Source organism: Protopterus annectens, chromosome 17.part0 (genome assembly GCF_019279795.1).
Source record: "Protopterus annectens isolate FY-2018-M chromosome 17.part0, PAN1.0, whole genome shotgun sequence".
NCBI classification, from domain to species: domain Eukaryota; kingdom Metazoa; phylum Chordata; order Ceratodontiformes; family Protopteridae; genus Protopterus; species Protopterus annectens.
The window spans coordinates 312466683-312491946 of record NC_056751.1 but is presented as its reverse complement, the minus strand read 5'-3'; the positions used below and the strand labels follow the sequence as shown (position 1 = coordinate 312491946).

At 40.1% G+C, this 25264-nt stretch overlaps 1 protein-coding gene across 1 annotated transcript in view; it reads right to left on the bottom strand.

Moving 5' to 3' along the window:
* Nucleotides 1-25264, bottom strand: part of LOC122791433 (bromodomain-containing protein DDB_G0280777-like) — a 1939725-nt gene that overhangs the window by 1616773 nt on the left and 297688 nt on the right. The window contains exon 3 of the mRNA XM_044059175.1: nucleotides 8550-8731. Within this exon, the coding sequence (XP_043915110.1) occupies nucleotides 8550-8731 (182 nt within the window). The remainder of the gene's footprint in view (nucleotides 1-8549; nucleotides 8732-25264) is intronic.

Genomic DNA, 25264 nt, shown 5'->3' with positions numbered 1-25264 from the left:
TTCCTTTGATTCCATTCCTTTGATTCCAAAGCAAGGAAATAAAAGTTTTAAAAAGTACAAGCCAGTTTCTGGTACCTACACAATAATGGAACCATACTGTAGGGAGAAAAAAACCCTAAGGATTATGTTAAACTGTAGGAGAGGGTGGATTTTTCCTTTAATTATAGATGGATCAAAGAGACATAGAGCTGGAACCCTAACTGCAACACCACTGGTGAATCTGGCTTAAAATATTAGACCAGGGCAGGTAAAGGCAGCTTGAATAAGACAGACAATATCTTTGACCACTTTGGAACTAGTACTAAACCCTCTGTCTGGAATGAGCTATACACTGTTCATTACAGATAGTATCCACTCTGACGGTTCACCATTTCCTTTCTTTACTTCAGCTGTTTATTTACTCATCTTTTTTCCTATAAGCTTTTTTCCCTGTGTCCCATTTTGTCCTTATTCCTACTGACCACCAAACCTGCCCCCAAACAGACATACTCATTCATTCCTCCACCAATGAATATCCCCCCCTGAGATCAGGACAAGAGCTCTGAGGAGTCGGCTGAAATTGAGGTAATAATAAAACTGCTTTCTGCCTCTGCCTGTACCCCCACATGTTCATGCAACACTACAGAGGTGAATATCCATTTCCACGGCCAGATATGACTGGCTTAACCCCACACTGGGGCCCATCAATGACTTTATCCATATGACCTGATTGTGACTAAGGGCACTTGACTCACCAGCTGAGTGAGTCTGGCTTATCACAAGACTGGGAAGTCAAAATGTCCTTATCTACTTAGCTGCAGCTGATAAAATCCCCTCCAATTAATGGCTCACATTACTCTGGAAACAGGCTATGGAGGCTTTTTTCCCCTGCCTTCATTCCTTGTTTGGTGGTAATGCAGGAATTACATTATCATCAACCCCCTTTCTACATGGAGTGAGGGGGAGGTGTAATGTCATTTGTCACCAGTTCTCTTGATTTACAGTCACTCTTCTACCTTCTTCAGATAAATAAATACAAATATTTCAAGCACTGGCATTAATGCCCTTCTAACTTGCCAATATACCAAAACACTTGTTCCCATAATAAGTATCCAGGCTGTTCTTAAAAATATCTAAACTAGTACTTGCTTTAATGTAATTAGTCTGTTCCATGCATCAGCTACTCTGTCAGAGAACCAATTAGTACACTTCTCATTCCCAGTGAATCTCCTATGTAGGTTGTCTGATGATTCTCTAGTACTTTTTGTTAACCCCAAACATTCCCAGAGGTAGCTGTCAGTAAATGCCCTATATACCTAAATAACATCTCCTCTTAGATATCTGTAAGAGACACTGTACAAGTTCAGATATTTTAGTCTTTCATAATAACTTAAATTTTCACATCCATGGATGACTGTCTCAGGTCTTCTCTCATACAATCTATCAATCTACTGGCTTGTCTCCTGGTTTTCTTCAAGTTTCTCCCAAATCTTCTTTAACAAATTGTCTTGTGCTTTCCTGCACATGTGATCAAACCACCATAATTTGTTCTCCTGCACCTTCTCTGTAGCTGGGGCTACTTTAACTTCTAGTCTGATGTCCTCACCTGTTTGTGTGTACCTCAGTATGCATCTTACTACCCATATCAAGCACTTCATCTCCAACACCTCAAGTGTCCCTAGTTGTTCTGCCTTCACTGCCCAGGTTTCTATGCCATACAGAAGCACCGGATGGACTACTCATTTGTACATCTTACATTTCTGCTTCAACTGGCATTTTTCTGTCACACACAAACCCTGACATTTTGTGCCACTTGGCTCTAGCACCTCTAATTCTAGCTCTGACTGTGGAGTTTCTTGTTCAGGCTCCTAGCATTGACCAGCAACACCTTAAAGCTTCTTTGAGGTATTTTTTTTTTTGCTATGTTGTTAGTTCTGTCATTTTGACATTGGCTAAAAAAGTCTTTAAGGAGTAGATAAAGTTTTATCATCATCCCCTTTGGACAGAGTGATGTCCCCACAAATTGTCACATTAATAACAACGTCCTAAGCACACAATCAGTCGTGAGGGATTTGGGCACCCAGGTTGATAGCAACCTGAGTTTTAACCACCATGTTGCTTCTGTTGTATGAAAAGCTTTCTACATGGCCCACCTCATAAGTAAGGATACCTCATCCATGGACAAGGAGGTCATAACATCCCTGTATTCTTCCCCTATAAGGCCCATTATTGAGTACAATGCCCCTTTCAGTATGTACCTCGCAAAGCACATACAGCAGCTGGAGAAACCACAGAGGTTCCTCACCAGGAGAATCCAGGGCCTCAAACATCTACCATACACAGAGAGGCTAAAGGCCCTAGCCCTCTACTCAGTTTCATACCGACTCCTCACAGGTGACCTCTGTCTGGCATACAAGGTGATCATGGACCCCACTTCGATGGGACTGCTGCATATCCATAAGTCAAGCTCCACTCGAGTAACCCGCACGCGTGGCCTCAACCTGGTCTGTGACATCATCAAGAATTTTTGGTGGGACAGATTTGTTTCCCAGTGACTCCCCCATCTATCGAACAGACTCCCTCTCTACATCAGAGTACCTCTTTACCCCTTTTTAAGCACAGCCTGCATAACTGGATGGGAAACAGAAAATATACCCCTGGGATTCCACCCATGTCCCTGCTGGACAGGGGCATCGGGTGCTGATTTGTCTAAAGATGGGCTAAACTCTTGGCTAGGCTTATAAGGGTCTCAGGGCTAATAGCCTAGTAACCTCCTATGATCCAATATCCAAAAGCCCATGGGGACAAATGCAGCCCATCCTTAGCAAAGCAATGTGGACTGTTAATCACGTTCTCCCATGCTGACAGATACTGGATCTCCCTGGAATGACACCAGAAAGTAAGCAAATTATTAAAATAATTCATTTTCTGTTCATACTGTGGCATCATCCTTGAAGAAGGTACAATACTGCTCAATGCAAGGCACACATCTGTCTGTGACACATATTAAGTGGGACCCATAATACCTCTTTTCATATAGTTCAGTGAGGTACATCTGAAGTCATTGACACCCACATGGACTATGATAAAATCATAGTGGTGCTTGTGGTGTAGTGACTTGAGTGTGTGTGCGATACTGTACATCCTGTCTCCAGATGGCAGTTAACCGTTACCTTCTTCTTGTCCAGAGTCATCAGAGGGGCATCTGTGTGTTGTACAATAGAATCTCCTATGACAAGAGTATTAGGGATAGTGTTTGCTTGTCTTATGGGCTTTATTCTTAGGAAATCATCGGGTGTGTGCTTAAGTGACTGTTGAGGACAGGCATTGCTATTTGATGGCTTAGGAGGTCTTTCAGGTTTGGAAAGGTTTATTTTAACTGTCTCAGTTTAAAAAGGTCTATGTGTGTGGTGAGAGGTATGTGTGAAGAATGCAGAGTGTGTGTTCTTGACAACCTGGACTGTGAGATTTTTTCCTCCAAGAAAGCTATACATGTACATCTCTTGAATACCATGTTAGTTTCTTTAAGGTTTAAAAGGTTATCTGAGTAAGAGACAATTGCTACATTGTCTCAAGATGCCCATATCTACCAAGCTGGCCACAGAGACATTAGGAAATTGCATATCCATATCAGGTCCTGTATTACGGTTGGGCTATTATAGCTTGGGGACTTGGTTTTACAGGGGGCTGCCTGAGTGGTGTCTAGGGTAAAGGCTAAATGTTAGATAGTGCTACGACCTGTACAACTCACTAACTAGCTGCCTTAAGCTTAGCTACACACAAAGCCTTTCTGTGTTACAGGTTAAAGTTGTAAATACTAGCTTTACAGGCAAATTTTATAAACTAAGCATTTGCTACTATACAAGGCACTGCTTACCGCCAATGGACAATACACAGTACTGCACAAATGTGCCTGATTTACAGTGGACAAATAAAGCTGAAAACTAACTTCTGTGCCTCTGACCAATAAATTACTACACTTTGAGTTTCCTGGAGTGCTTCCCAGCTCAAAGAGACCAGATAAATACCATCTGCCACAAGATGGATCATCCTGAAATTTCTTAATGGGATACACCTTTATCTCCATATCACGATACACACCCTTAAGAGTAATTTCTCCCCTAACACACCCAACATAGAGATCATATCTGTTGTGACTTCATCTCAGCTTGCTTCTTTCACAGACTTTATTTTCATATATGCCGTGACTTCATCTGAGTTTGCTGCTCTCATGGATTTCATTATCCTTAGTGTTCTTTGCGCTTCTCCTAGATTATGTATGGGGCAGTACAGGTTCTGTGGAGTTTTCTTCAGTCAAAATCTTCTTAAAATACTCTTTCCAGTTGCCTTTGACATCCTCTGGACTGGTGAACAAACTGCTGCTTGCATTCCTTATTTATAGTATCTGATAATTATCTTCATCTCTCTGTCACTGTCTTGCAACCTAATACAGCTTCTTTGTGCCAATTGCCGAGTCACTTTCCATAAGGTATAAAGTATCTCTGAAGCACTGTTCTTTGCCATAGAGACTGCTTTCTTAGCCTCTTTGTTATCCAACTTGTATTCCTTGTTAGCCTGGTCTGTCTTTTCTATCTTCCACTTCTTCCTGCACTCGTTCCTTCTTTTGAAAACTTCTTGAACATCTGTATTTCCACCAAGAGCTTAACTTATGAGCTTTCTTTCCACACTTCGCTCAGCTGCATTAGCTGCTCTAAAGTCTTCAAATATGCTGTTTTTTGATATTGACATTCTTACTCTGCTCCACCTAGTTCCTCTTCTTCTTGAGGTGCTAGAGTCCTGGTTATTTCCTTGAACTCCTGTGCTTTCACTCTAGACAAACTTCAGGTCTTCAGCCTACTCTCTGCTGGCCTTAGAGCCTTCTCTAACCATCTGATTGTGGGCACCAGTGGCTTATGCTTGGGATGTCTTTACAATCCTTGATTTCATCCCAATGCATTTTTCATACTAGGAGGAAGTCTACCCAAGATGCATGGTGACTACTCTTGCATGTTAAATTTCTGACTGCCTCTCTTGGCGAACTATGTATTGACCACTATTAAGTCATTTGCCAGACAGAAATCTAGAGCAGCCTCTCCTTTTTTTAATCTTTGTCCCATCATGTGAACGCAGGATGTCATCATACTCTGTTCTGTCTGTCTGTCTGTCCCAAAATTAGAATTCAGGTCCCCCATTATCAATACCAACTCATTTTGTACCTCTTTATCTGGGAGTTTTTGCAACTGCTGCCTGAATGCTCACAGAAGGTATCCAGTGCCTTCCCTCTGATGTGTTCATGCTCTCACAGACAAAATCTCTGACAGCTACCCATCACCCAGCTTGTGAATCCAAACCTACGTTACTTGGTCAATGGCTTTCATGTACCAGCCCGTGAACCATACTTCCCACTTCCTGGAATGGCCTGGGCAAGCCAGTCTTGACACTCACTCTCCTTCCTCCCACTCAATTCTTCTAGCAGCCAAACCACTACTGTAAACTCCTGTCAACTGGGTCTCAATAAGTATTTCATCCCTCTGTGCTACAGACCTGGCATATTTATTTAACCATTTTATCTCACATCTATTAGTTATCATGCTTCCTAAGTTATTAGTAAAACAATTGTGTTTTACAGGGCATAAGCCTAAGAAAAAAAAAATCTAATGTTTTTCATGTTGTACTGCACTTGCTTGAGTCCTGACTGCTAGCAGATCACAGTCTCATAGCCAGATGCAAACTTCCCTGGTCAGCACACATGAGCTGTTATTCAATGAGCTACTTAAGTTTATGCAAGAAGGAACCTAGGTATGAAAAGCAGCTGTGGGAAGCAAGTGAGAGTTTTAGGGTTAGTAAATGTGTTCTAGGGTTAGGGTCTAAGTGGGAGTTTTAGGATTAGGAAGTAAATACGGGATTAGGGTTACCAAGTGACTGCAAGTTTTAGGGTCAGAATTAGGGACAAAGATTTTGGATTATGGCTATGGAGTGAGTGGAAGTTTTTTGTTTAGTTGGGAAGGTTTGGGATTAGGGTTGGGGAGCAACCAGGAGTTTTGGATTGAATATACAAGGTTTGGGATTAGAGTTAGGCTGTGACTGGGAGTTTCAGTATTAGAGATTGAGGTTTGGAACTACGGATAGAGAGCAAGTGAAACATTTAGAGTTAAGGAGTGAGGTTTGGAATTAGTGCATGGGACTTTTAGGTGTATGTGTGTGGCAGGAGTGAAGTGCTGGGAGTTTGGGTACTTGCAGACAAGAGCACATGACAGCAAGCAGGTGATCTGTGAGCAAACAGCAAAAAAAATCATCTGTGGTAGATTCATTTTTTTCAATATAATCAAAGTAAAAAAATAGTCTGAGGTATGTATGCAGACCTGCTGCTTCTGTATCATTAACACGATCACCAGATCAAATTTGAAATATGGATGATGGATGGGCCTACAGTGTACTGTATATCCTATATATCCCCTTGGGTTTCACAGGCCAAAATACCTGGGAATTTTGTGAAAAAATATACATCAAGAAGGATAAGAGAAATTCTAATTTTTTTATTTGTTTTTTTATTTTTTATTTAACATTTGTTTACCAGGAAAGTCCAACTTGGAGCAAAGCCAATTTTCAGTGGAGGCCTGGGGAGAAATGCTCCAGATGCATGTCTTTTGTGACGTGGGATGCAACCGGAGCACCAGGAGGAAACCCACAAAAATGCAGGGAGGACATGCAGACTTCACACAGAAGGCACCCCAGCTGCGAATCAAACTGGAGAACTTTTTGTTGTGAGGTGACAGCACTACCGCTGCACCACTGTGCCTAATAAAAAATAAAAACAGTCATAGTGTAAGTTCTTTCATCTTTCTAAACAAGGCTTCATCACACTGTGAGAACACAAAAATATAGCCTAATTATAATGTTACATTTGAAATCATAACCTATCAGGCAGTGCTTTTAATTAGTGGTCCACCCCTCTCCTTTTTAAAACATGTTAAAATTGATAGGTTATGACATCACTCATGCAAACGAGCTGTCTAATAGTTTATGATGTTAACTAACTAAATGGAGCTGCCTGATAGGCTATGATGTCCACTAAGTAAATTCTCCATCTATGTTTATTTATTGCAATTTCAATTCAGTGTTTTTTTATTTCTTTGTTTGTTTTTTCCCCCTTATTTTTCTGAACTTCTTGAAAAAGTTTAGCAATTCTAGGAAAACTGCCTAATATGCCTGTCCATGAGCTCTGACCACTGAATTCATTAATTAACCAGGCCATTCCTTTTCTTCCAAATTCCAACCACAGGTCACCTCCAAATATTACCAGAAGAATTACTTAGTTATACTAGAGGAAACCAAAAAGAATAGACTCACGTACTTCTAAGCCTGAACAGCTTTAGGGTCTGTCAAAATTCCAAGGCTAAATTAAGAAGAAAGAGAGGAAGATGGAGAGCACTTAATTTTATTCCTGAGTAGTTTATTCTTACACTGCTGTGGTTATGAGTACTGGAGTAGTCAATTCCCTGTACCAGTGTCTGTATACATTATGGAAACTATCAGACTCCTTAGCCCGGTGTTAGCCCAAATCACTTCCCTCTTCAAGATCAAAAGGAGTAATTCATACAAGTGTTCTCACCAGTAAGGTGGCAGCAGTGGCTGGAAGAATTAGAAATTAATGTGGGGAGACCAATGGATAAAGCACCAGTCAATGTACAACAAAGGACATTTGTTTAGGATCTATAGGCTATTGCAGCAAAATTGGCAGTGATACACAGAACTGTGTGCACAGAGAGAGGCACCTTGGAATTGACAGTAAAGATGCAAACCTCTAAACAGCCAACTCTGGCACAGCTCTGAGTCATGCCTTTTGTAGAACTCTGGGTCTTGCAAGGGGAATAAGTAGAAAGAACACTTTGAGGGAATTGTCATTGGTGTGAAAGTCAAAACACACCAATTATCTGTGAAGGACTGTTCATGGTCTTCGAAGGCACTTGTCCAAGGCTGTAACATATCTCAGTAACCTTAGATATATGAGACTCTGACCTAAGCAAAAACAAAGCAGTGCAATCATTTACTTCTGTGCTGTCACGCCTCTTCACAAGAAGGCATTTCAAAAACAATATAAATTTAATCTTTTTTCCATTAATATACTATAGCCATTCTATTGAATGGCTATAGTAATGGCATTCTAGAATATGTAAATTGTTCTGGGAAATAAATCCTGGCCTTCCAGCTTTTGCCCCGTTTCTTTTGAAATACAGCATGTCACAAAAAAAAATGTCTTAAACCACATGTGAGATTTCTTCTCAGCCTTGCACAAAAAGAACATATGCGTAATTCCCTTCCTCTATGCTTTGTGCCAGTCACATGCCAAAGGCATGCCATAAAGACATCAGAATTACATTAACTGTCATGTTGTATTCCACATAACATTAGCATTCCAAACATTTCTGCCCTTCGTGTCTTTTCCATACTATGTGACATTCAAATTGTAAGATATTAGCAAAAGAATCCTACAGAACATGTCATCGGCACATCAACAATTTGGTTAAAAACCCTAAGATATTGCCAGTATAATAAAGTTTATACTATACCTTTTGAATCAAAAGATTGCCAATCTCAGGAATGAAATTCTCAGTGAGAATTTTGCATAATTTTCTTTCTTTGGAAGACTTGCTGCTCTTAAAGCTTTCGGCTAGATTTTGCCACTCATCCAAAGATTGACATAAAAGTGACCAAGTGCCTCTCTGATCCACATAAATATCTTGTCTTGAGTCTGTCAATAGGAAAAATAAGTATAAAAAATAAGGAAATCTGTATTTCAAGCACTATAAGAAAAAAAATCAACACATCTGGTCCCCAGTATTTCAATACAGTTCTAAAGAAATGAACAGCTCTGGATATCCATTTTAATACTTTTAGAATACCAGATGAGCACAGTGCATAAAACAGATGATGAAGATCACTTTATTTCTTTCTTTGTAAAGGTAAGTTGACTGAACAACAAAATGCCACAGTCATCTTAGACCAGGCTACAAAAGCAAGTTAATAAAGCAGAAGGATAAGTAAATTCACAAAATAGTAACAAATGAACAAAAAAATAAGTAAACTACAATACAAGTGAGTGATTAGTGAGTTGTGTTTACAAGTAAATGCAAAACTAGTAGGCTATAAACAAGCAGAAAGAACAACAAATTTCAAATATAACGAGTCAATAATCAAGTAACTAAACTGCTAACATAAAAAAAAAAAAAAAATGTGGACGCCAGATGAAGTCAAAGGATTTTAATAAAAATAAGTACCTGCATTCCTCATTAACTACATGACTTCAGTAGACAAAAACTCTAGTCAAACAACTGTTTATATAGTCAATCAAATATTGTCAACTAGTGGTCAAGCAGCATAGGTTCACAGAAGGTTGCTAGGCTAGCAGCCCTAGAGCCCTTACAAGCCTAGCCATATTCATCCCGAGTTGCCCCATTTGTCAGTGGTTAGGTGAGTAAAGGTTGCAGACGTAAGGATCTATGGTAGTTAATACCGACTTCCTCTGTCCAGAAGGGACATGGGCACCACCCCAGGAGTGAATTTGCAGTCACCCATCCACTGATCTAGCTTTTGTTTGAAGGCGGTCAGGGAGGGGCTCTGTTTCACATGAAATGGAAGCTTGCTCCAGAGAAGTGGCAGTCCCTGGGAGATGTATTAATCTCTCCAGCATGACTTGCTCATGGTAGAGGCTAGACTAAGATCTCTGGAGTGAGTGACCCTCATGCAGTTTGATTTACAAATGTGTAGCATTTCCATCACGGCCAGGTCAGAGACTGCCCTGAAAGCCAGGCACAGGTCAACCTTTAGCAACCTGTAGGAGACAGAATGCAGTGACAGGACTTTCAGTTTTTCTGCATAAGAATTGTTTTGTGTATCCTGTAATTTCCTGGTGAGAAACCTCTGTGGTCTCTACAACTGCTGAAGGTGTCTGGTGAGGTACATGCAAAAGGGAGCATTGTACTCAATTAATGGTCTGATAAGGGCAGGGTATCATACCTCTCAACCTGGCGAAATCAAAAATCTGGGCAAAGGCCCATCAAAAATAGGTACAAATCTGTACGCTGATTAACATAACATTTGCATACATAATTATGTAACTCCACCCACTCCAGTGAAATTGTGGGATACCAATTTTCAAATGTAAACTGAAGAACAGACAACCAAAATATGGTCCTAACTTACCATGTGTTTCCTGAAACATAGGAAGACAAACTTAAATGGCTATCATTAGTGAATTCAATTCTCACTGATTTATTCACGGATCAAAAGTATGAACCAAGCATTCCAGACATTCTGTAAAACTTGACTCCATGAATTACAAGTGGTGGCATGGGTAAAGAATTTAGGCTCATGCTTCTTGTACTCAATGTACAGGGTTTGAGTATGAGTAACCCTAACCGCCAGTCACACTTAAGTGGGGCATTTTATACACACAGACATACATCTACCTCTGCCCATATAGCAATACATAACAGCTCAGCTCTGCCCAAATAGCAATACGTAAAAGCTCTGTCCATATAGCGATATATAACAGCTCAGCTCTACCCAAATAGCAATACAGAATGTTCTGCCCAAATAGCAATACATACAATTCTGCCCAAATAGTAATAGATAAAGTTCTGCCCAAATAGCAATACATAAAGTTCTGCTCAAATAACAATACACGAAGTTCTGCTCAAATAGCAATACATGAAGTTCTGCTCAAATAGCAATACATAAAGTTCTGCCCAAATAGCAATACATAAAGTTCTGCCCAAATAGCAATACATAAAGTTCTGCTCAAATAGCAATACATAAAGTTCTGCCCAAATAGCAATACATAAAATTCTGCTCAAATAGCAATACATAAAGTTCTGCCCAAATAGCAATACATAAAAGTTCTGCTTAAATCGCACTGCATAACAGTTCAGCTCTGCGTCCATATGCAAATACATAAAATAAGAATGCAGCTGTTACACATAAAATCACAGCTCTTGGTCTTGAGAATGCAGCCGTTACACATAAATCGCTCTTGGTCTTGAGAATGCAGCCATTACACACACAAAACTGCAGCCGTTACACATAAAATAAGAATACAGCAGTTACATGTAAAATAAGAATGCAGCTGTTACACATAAAAAAATAATACAGCAATTCATAAAAGAATGCAACCGACCGTTACACACAAAATTGCAGCTCTTGGTCTTGAGAATGCAGCCGTTATATGTAAAACGCTCGCAGTCTTGAGAATTAGCTGTTACACATAAAATAAGAATACAACAGTAAGTAAACTATTACACATAAAATTGCAGCTCTTGGTCTTGACAATGCAACCGTTACACATAAAATAAGAATACAGCTCTCAGTCTTGAGACTACAGCTGCTACACATAAAATTTACAGCTTGAGCCCAAATACGTCTCTGCAGCTCTCGTTTCTCATAAATACATAAAATAGGAATGCAGCTCTTGGTCTTGGGCCCAAATACATCTCTGCTCAAGTAGCAAAATATAAAAGCTCTTGTTTCTCATAGCAGTATACATAAACATAAAGGAATTCAGCGACCCGAAAGAAAACCTCGGACACACACACAGTCTCTTGACATACGATTAGAATGCAGCGAGTCCAAATAGCAATAAGTAAAATAATCGGACATAAAATAAGAATGCAGCTGTCGTTTCAGTGATTTTTTTTTTAACCTTACCTGGATGGGGAAAAAAAGATGTGCCCTGCCTGAATCAGAAGAGGACAAACCCACGTACCGGTCTGACTCTGCAGCTCTTGACTGCTGCACTTAAATAAGTTTAAATTATTTAGTAAAGAATGGCAGCTGAATTCTGACAGGCTGTTTGTCTGCCTCCTGAAGCTGACGTCATTATGCATGCCCTGCACATGCTGTCCGGAAACACGAGTCCCTAAAATAAAACCTTAAAAAAAAAAAAAAACCACGGGAAATTTGGAAATTAAAGGGGCCAATCGGGAATTCATGGCACCCCAATATTTTATCCTCAAAACTGGTATTTACTGAGAAATTCAGTATGGTTGAGAGGTATGCCAAGTATAACGGAATTATAACATCCTTAGATCTTGATGTGATGCCTTTACTTACAAGATGTACCACAAAGAAGGATTTTCTTACTACTGTGGATAAGTGGTGGTCAAAGTTCAGATTGCTATCAAACTGAGTATCCAGATCACGTACCACTGGGTCCACACTTGGGGGGGTGCTGTCTATAATGTAATTAGCAGGGATCTCAGCTTTCCCAAAGGGGATAATAATGCATTTTCTTTTTGCATTTAGCTTTAATCTGTGGCTTTGGTACTGATCATATGTCTCTGTTAACCTTCTCTGCAGTATATTAACATCATAGAGGACTCACCGATTGCTCCCAATTTGCAATCATCAGTGACCTAGGTCATCCACTGGCCGTCCAGGTTTGCCTGGACTTCTGAGAAATAAATTCCAAACAGTAAGGGGCCCAGCACAGAGCCCTGTGATATGCCAGTGGTGACTGGTCTTTTGCTGGAGGTGCAGCAACCCACTCTGACACTATGTGTCCTGTTGGTGAGCTAGTTGGCTACCCATCTGGTAATGTAGGTGTTAATTCCCAACTGGGAGAGTTTCTCTACAATACCTTAGTGGGGAAAGTGGCAAATGCCCTGGCCAGGTCAATACAGACGATATGCACGGTCTTTCCCTCATCCAGGGCCTTGGTGACTTTCTCGAAGAAGTCAACCATGTTTAACAGTCATGCTCTACCTTTAATGATTCCAAACTGGGTTGGGGCCAGAGTTTGTTAATAAGGTCCATAATAATTCTTTCCATGGCCTTGCAGATGTGGCTAGTCATGCTTATTGGCCTACAATTCCCAGGGTCGGTTGATGGTCCCCACTTTGTGTAGACAAATAATTGTTACTGTCCTCCATTATGCTGGAACATTGCCAGTTTGCATGCTGTGGTTAAACAGGGATCCAAGTGGGTCTACTAGGTCATGTTTTAAGTTGTTGAAAAGGCAATCTAGGATGTTGTTTGGTTCCACTGATGCTGTGTTTCTGGTCTTGGAGAGTGCAGAGATGACCTGCTTTCTTGAGATAACAGACTGAGGAATGGTGGTAGGTATACTTTGGGGGACGACTGAAGGGTACAAGGGGGTGAAGTTTGCTCCAAATCTGTCAGCAGGTTGGCCATTACCTTCTGTTGAGTATTGGTGGTGCCATCCACAACCAGTTGAGCTCACAGCTGGGTATTCCCTTTTAGATTTCAGATATAGTTAAAGAATGCCTTATGATTATCCTTAGATAGGGATGCTATTTCTGCTTTGTAATTAGCTTTGGAGGACTTGACAAGATCTCTAGTTTATTTGTTTAAGCTAGAGAGGGACTTCTTCCTTGGCTGAGCAAGTTCAATCTTGTTTTTGGGCATTAGTTTATTTATCTTGTTGTATAGCCTGTTTATACTAGGGGTCTATCAGTCTGGCTTGTTTTTTTGACAATACTTAGTTTTAATCCGGCCAGGTACAGCCAATTCTATACAACTGCTTAAGTGGTTATACAGGGCATTGGTGTACACCTCTGAATAGGAGTCTGTGTTATCTGCATCTGAGGGGGCTTTGAAATTTCTTATACCATCACTTAATATGAGGTCATTTGTTTTTGAAGAATTTTTAAACATTTTTGAGCTTGATGGATTATCTGGTCTTATAATTACATTGAACTACATTGATTTATGGTCCAATCTTACCAGGGAGGGCATCCCATGGGGGGGTACAATGTTCTCTCATGCTATTGAGTACTATGTCCATGACATTTAAGCCTCTTGTGAGTGTGCTGACTAGCTGTTCCACAGTACTTGCAATGACAAAGTCAAGAAACTCTGAACCAGCACATTTGTGGTTATGTATGTTTTCCAGGTGATGGTAGGATAATTAAAATCACCAATGAGTAAGGCTTTGGGCTGTATGGCAAGTGACTCCAGTAAGTCCAGGTATGCAGTATGCTTTTCTTCTTTCATGGTGGGGGACCTACAGCTAGCTATGATGTGGTAGGGGGCTTTGCCTATACTTAACTGGACATGGAGTAGTTCAAGAGAGTCATACTGCTTGACCAGTCTCGAGGTGTACTTATCCTTAATGAAGATGGATACAACTCCTTTGTTTTTTTTTCATGCTCAGTTTGTGGTCTGAATGTATGGAAGGCACTGTAGCCCTGCACAGCCAGGGTACTTTCTGCACCTTTGAACAAAGTCTCGGTGACTGCATAGATATCAACATCTTCCAAAGTAAGGAGTGCTTCCAGGGAGTGCAGTTTCATGTTTAGATTCCTAGCATTAAGCAGCAGTACCTTGAGTTTATCTAGACAGGATTTTGTTATGTTGGGAGATTGGTTATTTTTACCCTGCCTAAAAAGGTCTAAATATAGGTGGCTAATGCATTTGGCAGTATCTGAAAGCCTAGAGGAGGCAGGTGCAGACCATTTATGGCAAAGCAGTGTGGCCTGCTGACTATGTCTTCCCAGGCTGACAGATATTGGATCCCCTTAGACTGACACCAGAAGCTAAGCCAACTGTTAAGGCTAATCACTTTTTGTTTGTATTGTGGCATCATTCTTAGAGAAAGTATAATGCTTCTTAAGGCTACGCTTATACATGCCTGTGACACAGTCTGAGAGCTTAGTCATGGCTCTCTTCATATAGTCCAGTGAGGTAAGTCTCAAGTCATTCACCCTTACATGGACTATGATGGAGTCATACCAGTACTTGTGGTTGAGTGACTTGATGAATCCTGGTACCTGACAGGCAACGAACCATAACCCACTCCCTTTCCAACCTGGTGAGGGAAACATCCATGTGTCTCACAATGGAGTCACCTATGATCAATACATTAGGTTTTGTGGTGTTGTACCTTATGGGCTTATTTGTTGAGACACTGGTGTGTGTGTGTGTGTGTGTGTGTGTGTGTGTGTGTGTGTGTGTGTGTGTGTGTGTGTGTGTGTGTGTGCATGCTATTACCTGTTGTGGTTGGTTTTTGGATTAAGTGTGTAAGTGGCCTCTGTCTTGGAGGCCTCTGATCTTTTGTAAGTTACTACTGAGTACCTCCGCATATGTTGGGTTATGTGTAATTTCCTTATTTAGTGTGTGTGTGTGTGTGTGTGTGTGTGTGTGTGTGTGTGTGTGTGCAACTACATCTCTCGCATAAAGTATTTGTTTGCTTCAGGTATAAGTGGTTGCCAGTATACACGAGACAATTGCTACATTGCCTCAGGAAGCCCATGTCTATCAGGCTGGCCAGAGAGATGATGGGAAACTGCTTGTACATGACAGCACGCTCTTACTGTATGCTTTATTAGGGAAGGGAATGGTTTAATTTGACAGCACCATGCTGGTACCGCCAAGACCACAGGAGGGGCCTATACTTTGTGTAGGCTAAGGTTTATCAATAAGGTAGTGCTGCTCAGTGTAAAACTGAATTACTCCTAAAGCACCAGAATAGCTTTGAAGGGTTTCAATGACAGCTGTTTAGGGAAAAACGGAGCTTCTAGACTTTTGTGTCTATATATGGCACTGCCAACCTCGACTGTGGGAAGAGGAGCATTCTGCAAATGTAAGGCTTAAATACTAGCAAAGAGAAACAAGTTTTAAGCTAACTACCAATCAGGAAAGCACACAATAAGCCTTCCACCAGCAATCCCCAACTCAGACAGGTTAGATCAGCGCACTTCTGCCACAAGGACACAGAAAAACACTTTCATAATGCAGAACAGCTGGTTTGGCACCAAGTATAACAAGACCACACAAACTACCTACAATAGCCCTACAACTAATAGATACAAGGTAATGCAGTGCAATTAACTACTTTAAGCTGCAGCAGACACTACAGTTTTTTGTTTAGAAACTGCTAAAGTACAGTCACAGTATATAAAAGAATTGCAAAAAAAAATACTTATAGAGCCCTTTTGTGTGCTTCCCAGCTCAGACAGACCAGGAAAACCCCTAATGCCACTAGATGAATAATCCCAGGCCTCCTAATGTAAAAACGCAGTAAAGAAGTATCCAGAGTGAAATGCTACCACAAACAAACTTAAAGATATGGAAACAGCTTGTAAAAGTGTGATTATTCAATAAAAGTAATTCACTTTGTATAAATGAGCCAGCAGCCACTCAACTGTATCAAAATTACAAAGGCACTAAAAGCAAGATAAGCTGATTAATAAGCCCTCCAGCCAATAAAACTGCATGCAGAAATCTCATGTGTTTCCCCAGCCTAAACAGACCACGCTACATCCCAGTGCACTACATGGAAAATCCACTGACATCTTGATGTAAAAACAAGTGCTTACTAGAGTGTACAAATACACTACTTTATCCAACAGCTAGCTAGAGAGTAAATCAACAACAGACAATGAGAGGCAAAATGCACTTTCAATATAAGCACGAGGAAAGACAAATAAATAATTCAAGATATCAACAGCACTGTAGAAAGGAATGAGCTTATTAAGCTCAATTTACAGTTGGAGTGGGCAGCTTAAAATCACCAGGTTTAAAAAGCAGATCAATGAAGGAGAGGCAGGTGGGAAAAACTAGGAGGGGAATCACCAGCAGTGCTTTAGTTTATGCAGGCTTGAAATCTTTTCAGAAAAAGACAAGACCCATAAATTCACTGTGAATTTAAGTATCACTCAAGAAAATAATTTAACATGAAAAAAACATAGGAAATGGGCAGTCTAGATAATTTAAGTGCCTTTTTCTCATACAGAACAAAAAACACCAGGCCAAGCAGATTTCTTAAAACAGAAAACAAAATGGAGCAGGAAAAACAGAAAGCAGCTCTATTACTCACAGACAAAAAAATATAGGTTTACTTTCCTCACCCATCAGGGAATCACCTGCAGTGCTTTAGTTTATGCAGGCTTGAAATCTTTTCCGAAAAAGACAAAGACCTAGAAATTCACTGTGTACTTAAGTATCACTCAGAAAACATTTTAACCAATGGAAAAAAATGTGAAATGTGCAGCCTAGATAATTTAAGTGTCTATCTCTCACACATTACAAAAATACCAGGCCAAGTAGACTTCTTAAAACAGAAAACAAAATGGAACAGGTAAAACAGAAATCAGTTCTATCACTTACATACAAAAATATGGGTTTACGTTCCTCATCCAACAGTGAATCATCAGAAGGCTTTAGTTTATGCAGGGAAGACCTTAACCGTTACACCAACCCACATATTACAAGTAATTCTTTATACAATTAAAAACATTACAAAAATTACAATACATATATCCCAAGTTCTACCACTGTAAGTTCATAAAAATAACATCAATAAATAAAAAATGCATTGCTCTTATATGGTGCCCTTTTTAAACAATAATAAACTATTAATAGAAATTTTGTCAATAATTCCTGTCTTGTTCGTTGGATTTATTAGCAATTGCCAGTACAACTCTCAACTCCAGATGTGTTTCTCAGTCCACTCCCCTATCAAAGGGGGATCCTTCTCCAACACAAAAAAAATAATGTTTTTTTTTAATTCTGACATTAAAAGGAATGCTTACTCAAGGCATTAAAATTATTTTCCCTCAGAATTTCATAAACATGTTGATATATTCTTTTTTTCAGGGCATTTTCAGTTTCACCAATATAGAACGACAGACATGTCAAACAATGGGTGATACATACTGCCCCCTTCATATTAAAGTTAAACTTACCATTTGATGATATTACCTAAGAAAAATTAGAAATTGTAAAATGTATTACTTCAAAAATAAATCTATATTGACTGCTGCTACCACGCTTCACCATTCCTTTAATACCTATACAATAATTAGCCTACATATGTTGTCCTTTTTTGAACAACCTTTTTGAATTATACACATTTTTCTGAAACAAACATGGCCCTTCTCCCACAAAAAAGACTGAAGGCATTGAGGATCAATAACACTTCTCCAGTTGTTTTCCAAAATACTTCTAACATCCCTGGGGGTGCTGTCATACTCACACACTATGGCTCTACAGCAGTTTTGTAACTCTGTGTTATTATTAAACACAATGTTGTAAATAAAACCTGCATTCAAAACTGATTGATACTAAAGAGGTCTTCCAGAAATTATTTTTTTCGTAACCTCATCTTAACAGCTAAGAGGGATACATTCTGTCACTGAACATCTTACCTACAATGTTTATTTCCTCTAAGAACACACAGTCATCTGATATTAACCCTAACAGTCTAATCCATTTGTCCCTTCAGGATATTTCTCTTCTTTCACAGTGGGTGACAATTTGTATAATGTAACTCAGGGGTTCAGGCGCCTAGGCAGCGAGACATTTCCCTGTGGTACAATTGACTGGGGACACATGGCTGAAGTGACAGTCAGCTGCAGAGAAATATGGCTGTTTGCAAATTCCCTGTGGGCAAAGAGAAGCACATACTGCCATGCTCACAGCTTTAATAACCAAATGCATGGAGGCAGAAGAAGTAATGAGTGTTGTGCTCAGTGTAGAGTACATACTTATGTAACTACAACATGTAGAAGTGTGCTACAGTATGGAAGAACTCCTAAGGGGGACTGTAGTCACATTTATGCTCCAGTATGCATTTTTTGTAATGTTCCCTAGAGAATGTAAAGGGGGTAATGGTCCACACACACCATTTATAAAGGTACTGCCCATTGTGCACCGCATTTGTACTGCCACTGACATGCCCTCTGGCCAGTCTGCTGCTGATGCCTGCCATAATGCCTGCTGTCTCATATTCCCTTGGGGACCATGGACATTGTTTTCCCCCTGTGACTTTGATTCTTGAAGTTGTGGGCATGGCAACACATTCTTCTCTTTGCCCACAAGGAATTTGCAAACAGCCATATTTCTCTGCAGCTGACTGTCACTTCAGCCATATGTCCCCAGTCAAATGTACCACAGGGAAATGTCTCACTGCCTAGGCGCCTGAACCCGTAACTCAGAAATAGAATGTGTTTCCTTTCTATGAATAGCAGATGAAAATCTTTTAGCATTCTTGTTCTTGTAAATCTTAACATCTAGAAAGCAGATTTGATCCACTTTAAACTCTCCATTAAATGACAAAAGGCTAGTAGATTCATTTATATATTGCAAAAAAAAAAAAAAAAAAGAATTGCCTCCTGACCGCAAAATAAATATGTCATCTAGAAAACGAAGGTATAATTTCAGACAGTTAACAAATTTGAAAGAAAAGCATACATCTTCTCCCTCCACCAGAGCATATTAGCAAAAACGGGGGCTGCAGAAGGTCCCATTGCTACCCCTGTGATTTGCTGAAGACATTCATGTTAAAAAAATATGAAGTTGTTTGACAAGACCACCTCCATACTCTCTACAAACATATTTACAGATTCCTGCTTAAAATTACTGTCCTGTAAAAAAAACTTCATTACAGCATTTAAACCAATGTCATGTGGAATGACTAAAAAAATCTTTAACATCTACTGCTCCAAAAAAAAAAAAAAAAAAAACAAGGCATCATCATATTCAGCATTATGCAGCCCTTTCACAAGCTGCCAGGTGTCTTTCAACACATATGTTTTGTTGTGAAAAAGGTATTTTAAACAACAACCCACATATTTAGCAACCAGTTCCATTTTGGATCCACTAGCCACAACAACAGGCTGTAACAGGGCATCTGAAATAGATTTGTGAACCTTCAGAATACTAAATATACTGGGAATAACTGGTTTATATATCTTCAGATATTCAAACAATGTTTTGTCCAGCCCCCCATTAAAAAGCAGGTCTTCCAACCATAGATCTATTTTGTGGCAAGCAATATTGATTTTGTTCCTAGTAACTTCCACAAAAAAATTCACTGTTGTTTAAATAATCAAACGTGTCTTATAAATACAGAAAACTGTCCATTACCACAGCTACCCCAACCCCAGTACGGCTTCATAATTTTTATTGAACTGTTATTGGTTAGCTCCTTCATCAGTTTTCTTTCATCAAGGGGTAAGTTAAAAAAAATCTTTTTGACCTTAGAAGCTAATACCCTTAGGTCCCTTTCATGGTTTTTTTCAAATGTAGCCAAAAATGGAGCCAAAGGAGAATCAAACATAGTGGACCTGCTTAGCTTTCTATATAATATCAATTGTTTCATAATCTCTTAAATGAAGAGCTAAATTAAGTTTCTATACATACAATTTTAACTACATCAAATGTCCAACTAAACTAAATCCAGTGGAAGGAACAAATGTAAAACCTTTACAGAAAAGGTCACCATATACTCGGGTCATGTCCAAATAACTACAATTGAACAGTTTAAACCCCTTAAAGTCATAAACAGTACTTTGGTTTGTAGGGGTTGCATCTGTTGTTAGTTCCACTGCCAACCCCTGCCCTGCAGGCCCTTGCTGGAAATGACCCTTTCAATGATCTGTCAGTTTCATTGTTGGTATCTTCTCTCATCCTGATTCATGTTGTTCCTCTTGTTCCACAGCCTTGAAGAACATCGTGAGAGGTCTTCTTGTTCTAAAAAAAAATGATCTTCTTCACTAGTGGCAGCAGTTGGGTCCTTGTCAATCACATAGTTATTGATAGGCTCATAATTAAACTTTAGTACTTCACCTTTCATCTTACTAGGACCTGGATAAGCTGTTTTATTGGAATAGTCGTTGAAATATCTCTTTAAATTTTTCTGCTTTCGCCTTTTAACAACATCACATTCTCTATCAACAGTGCTGAACACATTAAAAAAAGAATCCTCCACTGACTGAAATAATAAATTATTGGAAATCTTCTCCTTTAAGATGGAAATATGCTCTTCCAGTTTTTTCATATTGTCTCTCATTGTTAAAATAGCCATTAATTCCAACCCAGTCCAGTCAACTAGCTCCAAAAAGTCACCATGCAAAATGGAACTTTGTTGTAATCCAGTGGGGTATTTATATACTCGCAAACATTTTAGAACCTGCTTTGCTGCAACACTAGCACTGAAAAAGGAATTATCACATTGTAATCTCCTACATTTACTTAACAGTTTTTCAGATTTATTAATCTTATGTCTAAGTGTATCAAAATGCACTAGTTTCCCAACACCAAGATCTCTACTGAGATGAAAAGTCTTACAAAATCAAGCATTCATCTCTAGGGGCTGTTTAGTTGAAATGTGTCACTGTTTGGGTCTAGCCCCTTGTTGAACAAACAAAGAACTCTGCTGCAGTATATTTTCATTTCTATGTATCACATAAACCTTGTCGTGAGGATGCAAGGCCAAATCAGCCCCTGTATTGTTTAAAGTCGCATCACTACAATCTTTTGTTACATCCAAATTTCTCATATTTCTAGACAAACTTAAAACGCCCTCTTGTGTTAAAAGGCCCACAAACACCAAAAGCGCCAAATGCGACAAAACAGATCCATCCTGGCCTTCAGGAACACATATTGCTGATTCTTTTCTGTCAATCAATTCCTGTGACATACTACAAAAAACAAACATAAAAATGGAACCATGTCACACAACTGATTAAAAACCAAAAACATAGACACTGGAAACAAAGCATTTTAATAAAACTAGGCACTTTTGTTCTCATTAACTATAGAACTTCGTAAGAGGAAAAACTCTAGTCAAAGAAATAACTGCTTATCAAATCAACCAAATATTACCATCTAGTGGTCAACCGGTATATTATAGTAATTCTTTACAAAATGAAAAACATATTTATATACACGAGTAGATGCGACTGTATTAATATGAGGTGCAAACACCTCTCAATGGGATAAGCAATATAGTGATGTCAACATTACACTACTGTTTTGGCTTCAGACTAAAATAAAATTACCAACAGTAGGGGATACTCCTAATGAATTCTGAACATGAGCTCTCAGTCCCTAATGAATTCTGAACATGAACTCCCAGTCCCTAAAACATTAACAGAAAAAGCTTAAGAAGAGCATACTAACAAAAATGCAGGAACTACAAGTGCTGAGCATAAAAAATATGACAAATGAAGAATTTTAGCAAATTTTTAAGGTGTAACTTACTTAATAAAAGTATAATTGTACAACAAGGTTAAATATGTTATCTATAAACCAGAGTAGAAGTTAACTGGTTCTATGGCCTACAGAAATGCAATTTACTTTTGCAAGTGTAAAAGTAGTGAGGTTTCAATCTAGTAGAGTTGGCTATGGACCTAAAAAAATCATTAAAACATGTTTAAAGTTGTTCTGAGTTACAAGCACAGCTGGTGGTGATAAGTTAAAGTGGTTTCCAGTTGACATACAGTAGGAGAAGAGGCGGAAGGCATGCCCGAAGGCAGGTAAAGGCTAGGACTGTGATAGTGAGGGTCGGAACTTTGAATGTTGGCAGTATGACTGGTATAGGAGAGAGCTAGCTGATATGATGGACCGAAGGACGGTTGGTATATTGTGTGTGCAAGAGACCAGATGGAAGGAGAGCAAGGCTAGGTGTATCGGAGGCGGTTTCAAATTGTTTTATCGTGGTGTGGATGGGAGGAGAAATGGCGTAGACATTATCCTGAAGGAACAGTATGCTAAGAGTGTTTTGGAGGTGAAAAGAGTGTTGGATAGAGTGATGTTTATGAAGCTGGAAATTGATGGTGTAATGATGAATGTTGTTAGTGCATATGCTCCACAAGTTGGGTGTGCGATGGATGAGAAAGAAAATTATTGGAGTGAGTTAGATGAAGTGGTGATGACTGTACCCAAGGGTGAGAGACTGGTGATTGGAGCAGATTTCAATGGGCATGTTGGTGAAGGGAACAGAGGGGATGAGGAAGTGCTGGGTAGGTATGGTGTTAAGCAAAGGAATGCAAAAGGTCAGATGGTAGTGGATTTTGCAAAAAGGATGGACATGGCTGTGATGAATACGTATTTTAACAAGAGGGAGGAGCATAGGGTGACATACAAGACTGGAGGAAGATGCACACAAGTGGATTATATCTTATGTAGAAGGGCCAATCTGAAGGAGAATGGAGACTGTAAAGTGGTGGCGGGGGGAAAGTGTAGTTAGGCAGCATAGGATGGTGGTTTGTAGGATGACATTGGTGATCAAGAAGAGGAGGATGAGTGTGAGGGCAGCACCAAGGATCAAATGGGGGAAACTGAAAAAGGGTAATTGTGAGGTGATGTTCAGGGAAGAGTTAAGACAGGCACTGGGTGGCAGTGAAGAGTTACTGAATAGCTGGGTAACTACAGCAGAGCTAGTAAGAGAGATGGCTAGAAAGGTGCTTGGTGTGACATCTGGAAAGAGGAAGGAGGACAAGGAGACCTGGTGGTGGAATGAAGAAGTACAGGAGAGTATACAGAGAAAGAGGTTGGCGAAGAAGAAGAAGTGGGATTGTCAAAGAGATGAAGAAAGTAGACAAGAGTATAAGAAGATGAGGTGCAGGGCAAAGAGACAGGTGGCGAAGGATAAGGCATATGAAGAGTTGTATAAAAGGTTGGACACTAAGGAGGGAGAAAAGGACCTGTACCGATTGGCTAGACAGAGGGACCAAGCTAGTAAGGATGTGCAGCAGATAAGGGTGATAAAGGATAATGAGGGAAACATACTCACAAGCAAGGAGAGTGCGTTGAGCAGATGGAAAGAGTACTTTGAGGGGTTGATGAATGAAGAGAATGAGAGAAGATTGGATGATGTGCGGATAGTGAATCACGAAGTGCAGTAGATTAGCAAGGAGGAAGTAAGGATAGCTATGAAGAGGATGAAGAACGGAAAGGCTGTTGGTCCCGATGACATACCTGTGGAAGCATGGAGGTGTTTAGGTGAAATGGCAGTGGAGTTTTTAACTAGATTGTTTAATGAAACCTTGGAAAGTGAGAGAATGCCTGATGAATGGAGAAAAAGTGTTTTGGTACCAATTTTTAAGAATAAGGGTGATGTGCAGAGCTGTAGTAACTACAGACGGACTAAACTGATCAGTCACAGCATGAAGTTACGGGAAAGAGTAGTGGAAGCTAGGTTAAGAAGGGAGGTGATGATTAGTGATCAGCAGTATGGTTTCATGCCAGGAAAGAGCACTACAGATGCGATGTTTGCTCTGAGAGTGTTGATGGAGAAGTACAGAGAAGGTCAGAAGGAGTTCATAGTTTAGTACTAAGCTAACTGCCCTTGCGAGCCATTTTAAGCCTAGCCAATTATCCCTTGTGAGATTCAAACCCTGCACCTTGTGTTTGTACGGCAAACACCTTAACCATTAAGCCACCCTCCCAACCCCATTGTGCATTGTGTCTTTGTGGATTTAGAGAAAGCATATGACAGGGTGCCTAGAGAGGAGTTGTGGTATTGTATGAGGAAGTCGGGAGTGTCAGAGAAGTATGTAAGAGTGGTACAGGATATGTACGAGGGTAGTGTGACAGCGGTGAGGTCTGCGGATGGAGTGACAGATGTGTTTAAGGTGGAGGTGGGATTACATCAAGGATCAGCTCTGAGCCCTTTCTTATTTGCAATGGTGATGGACAGGTTGACAGACGAGATCAGACAGGAGTCCCCGTGGACTATGAAGTTTGCAGATGACATTGTGATCTGTAGTGAGAGTAGGGAACAGGTGGAGGAGACCCTGGAGAGGTGGAGATATGCTCTAGAGAGAAGAGGAATGAAGGTCAGCAGGACTAAGACAGACTATATGTGTGTGAATGAGACGGAGGATAGAGGAATGGTGAGGATGCAGGGAGTAGATGTGGCGAAGGTGAATGAGTTTAAGTACTTGGGATCAACAGTTCAGAGTAATGGTGAGTGTGGAAGAGAGGTGAAGAAGAGAGTACAGGCAGGATGAAGTGGGTGAAGAAGAGCATCAGGAGTGATTTGTGACAGACGAGTACCAGTAAGAGTGAAAGGGAAGGTCTACAAGAGGGTAGTGAGACCAGCTATGTTATATGGGTTGGGGACAGTGGCATTAACAAAAAGGCAGGAGTCAGAGCTTGACGTGGCAGAGTTGAAGATGTTAAGATTTGCACTGGTTGTGACGAGGATGGACAGGATTATATTAGAGGGTCAGCCCAGGTTGGAAGGTTTGGAGACAAAGCCAGAGAGGCAAGATTACGCTGGTTTGGACATGTGCTGAGGAGGGATGCAGAGCATATTGGGAAAAAGATGCTAAGGATGAAGCTGCCAGGTAACAGGAAAAGAGGAAGGCCTAAGATAAGGTTTATGGATGTGGTGAGAGAGGACATGCAGGTGGTTGGTGTGACATAGAAAGATGCAGAGGACAGGAAGAAATGGAAACAGTTGATCTGCTGTGGCGACCCCTAAACGGGAGCAGCCAAAAGAAGAAGAAGGATGAGTTTTCATTACCCAATCCCACTG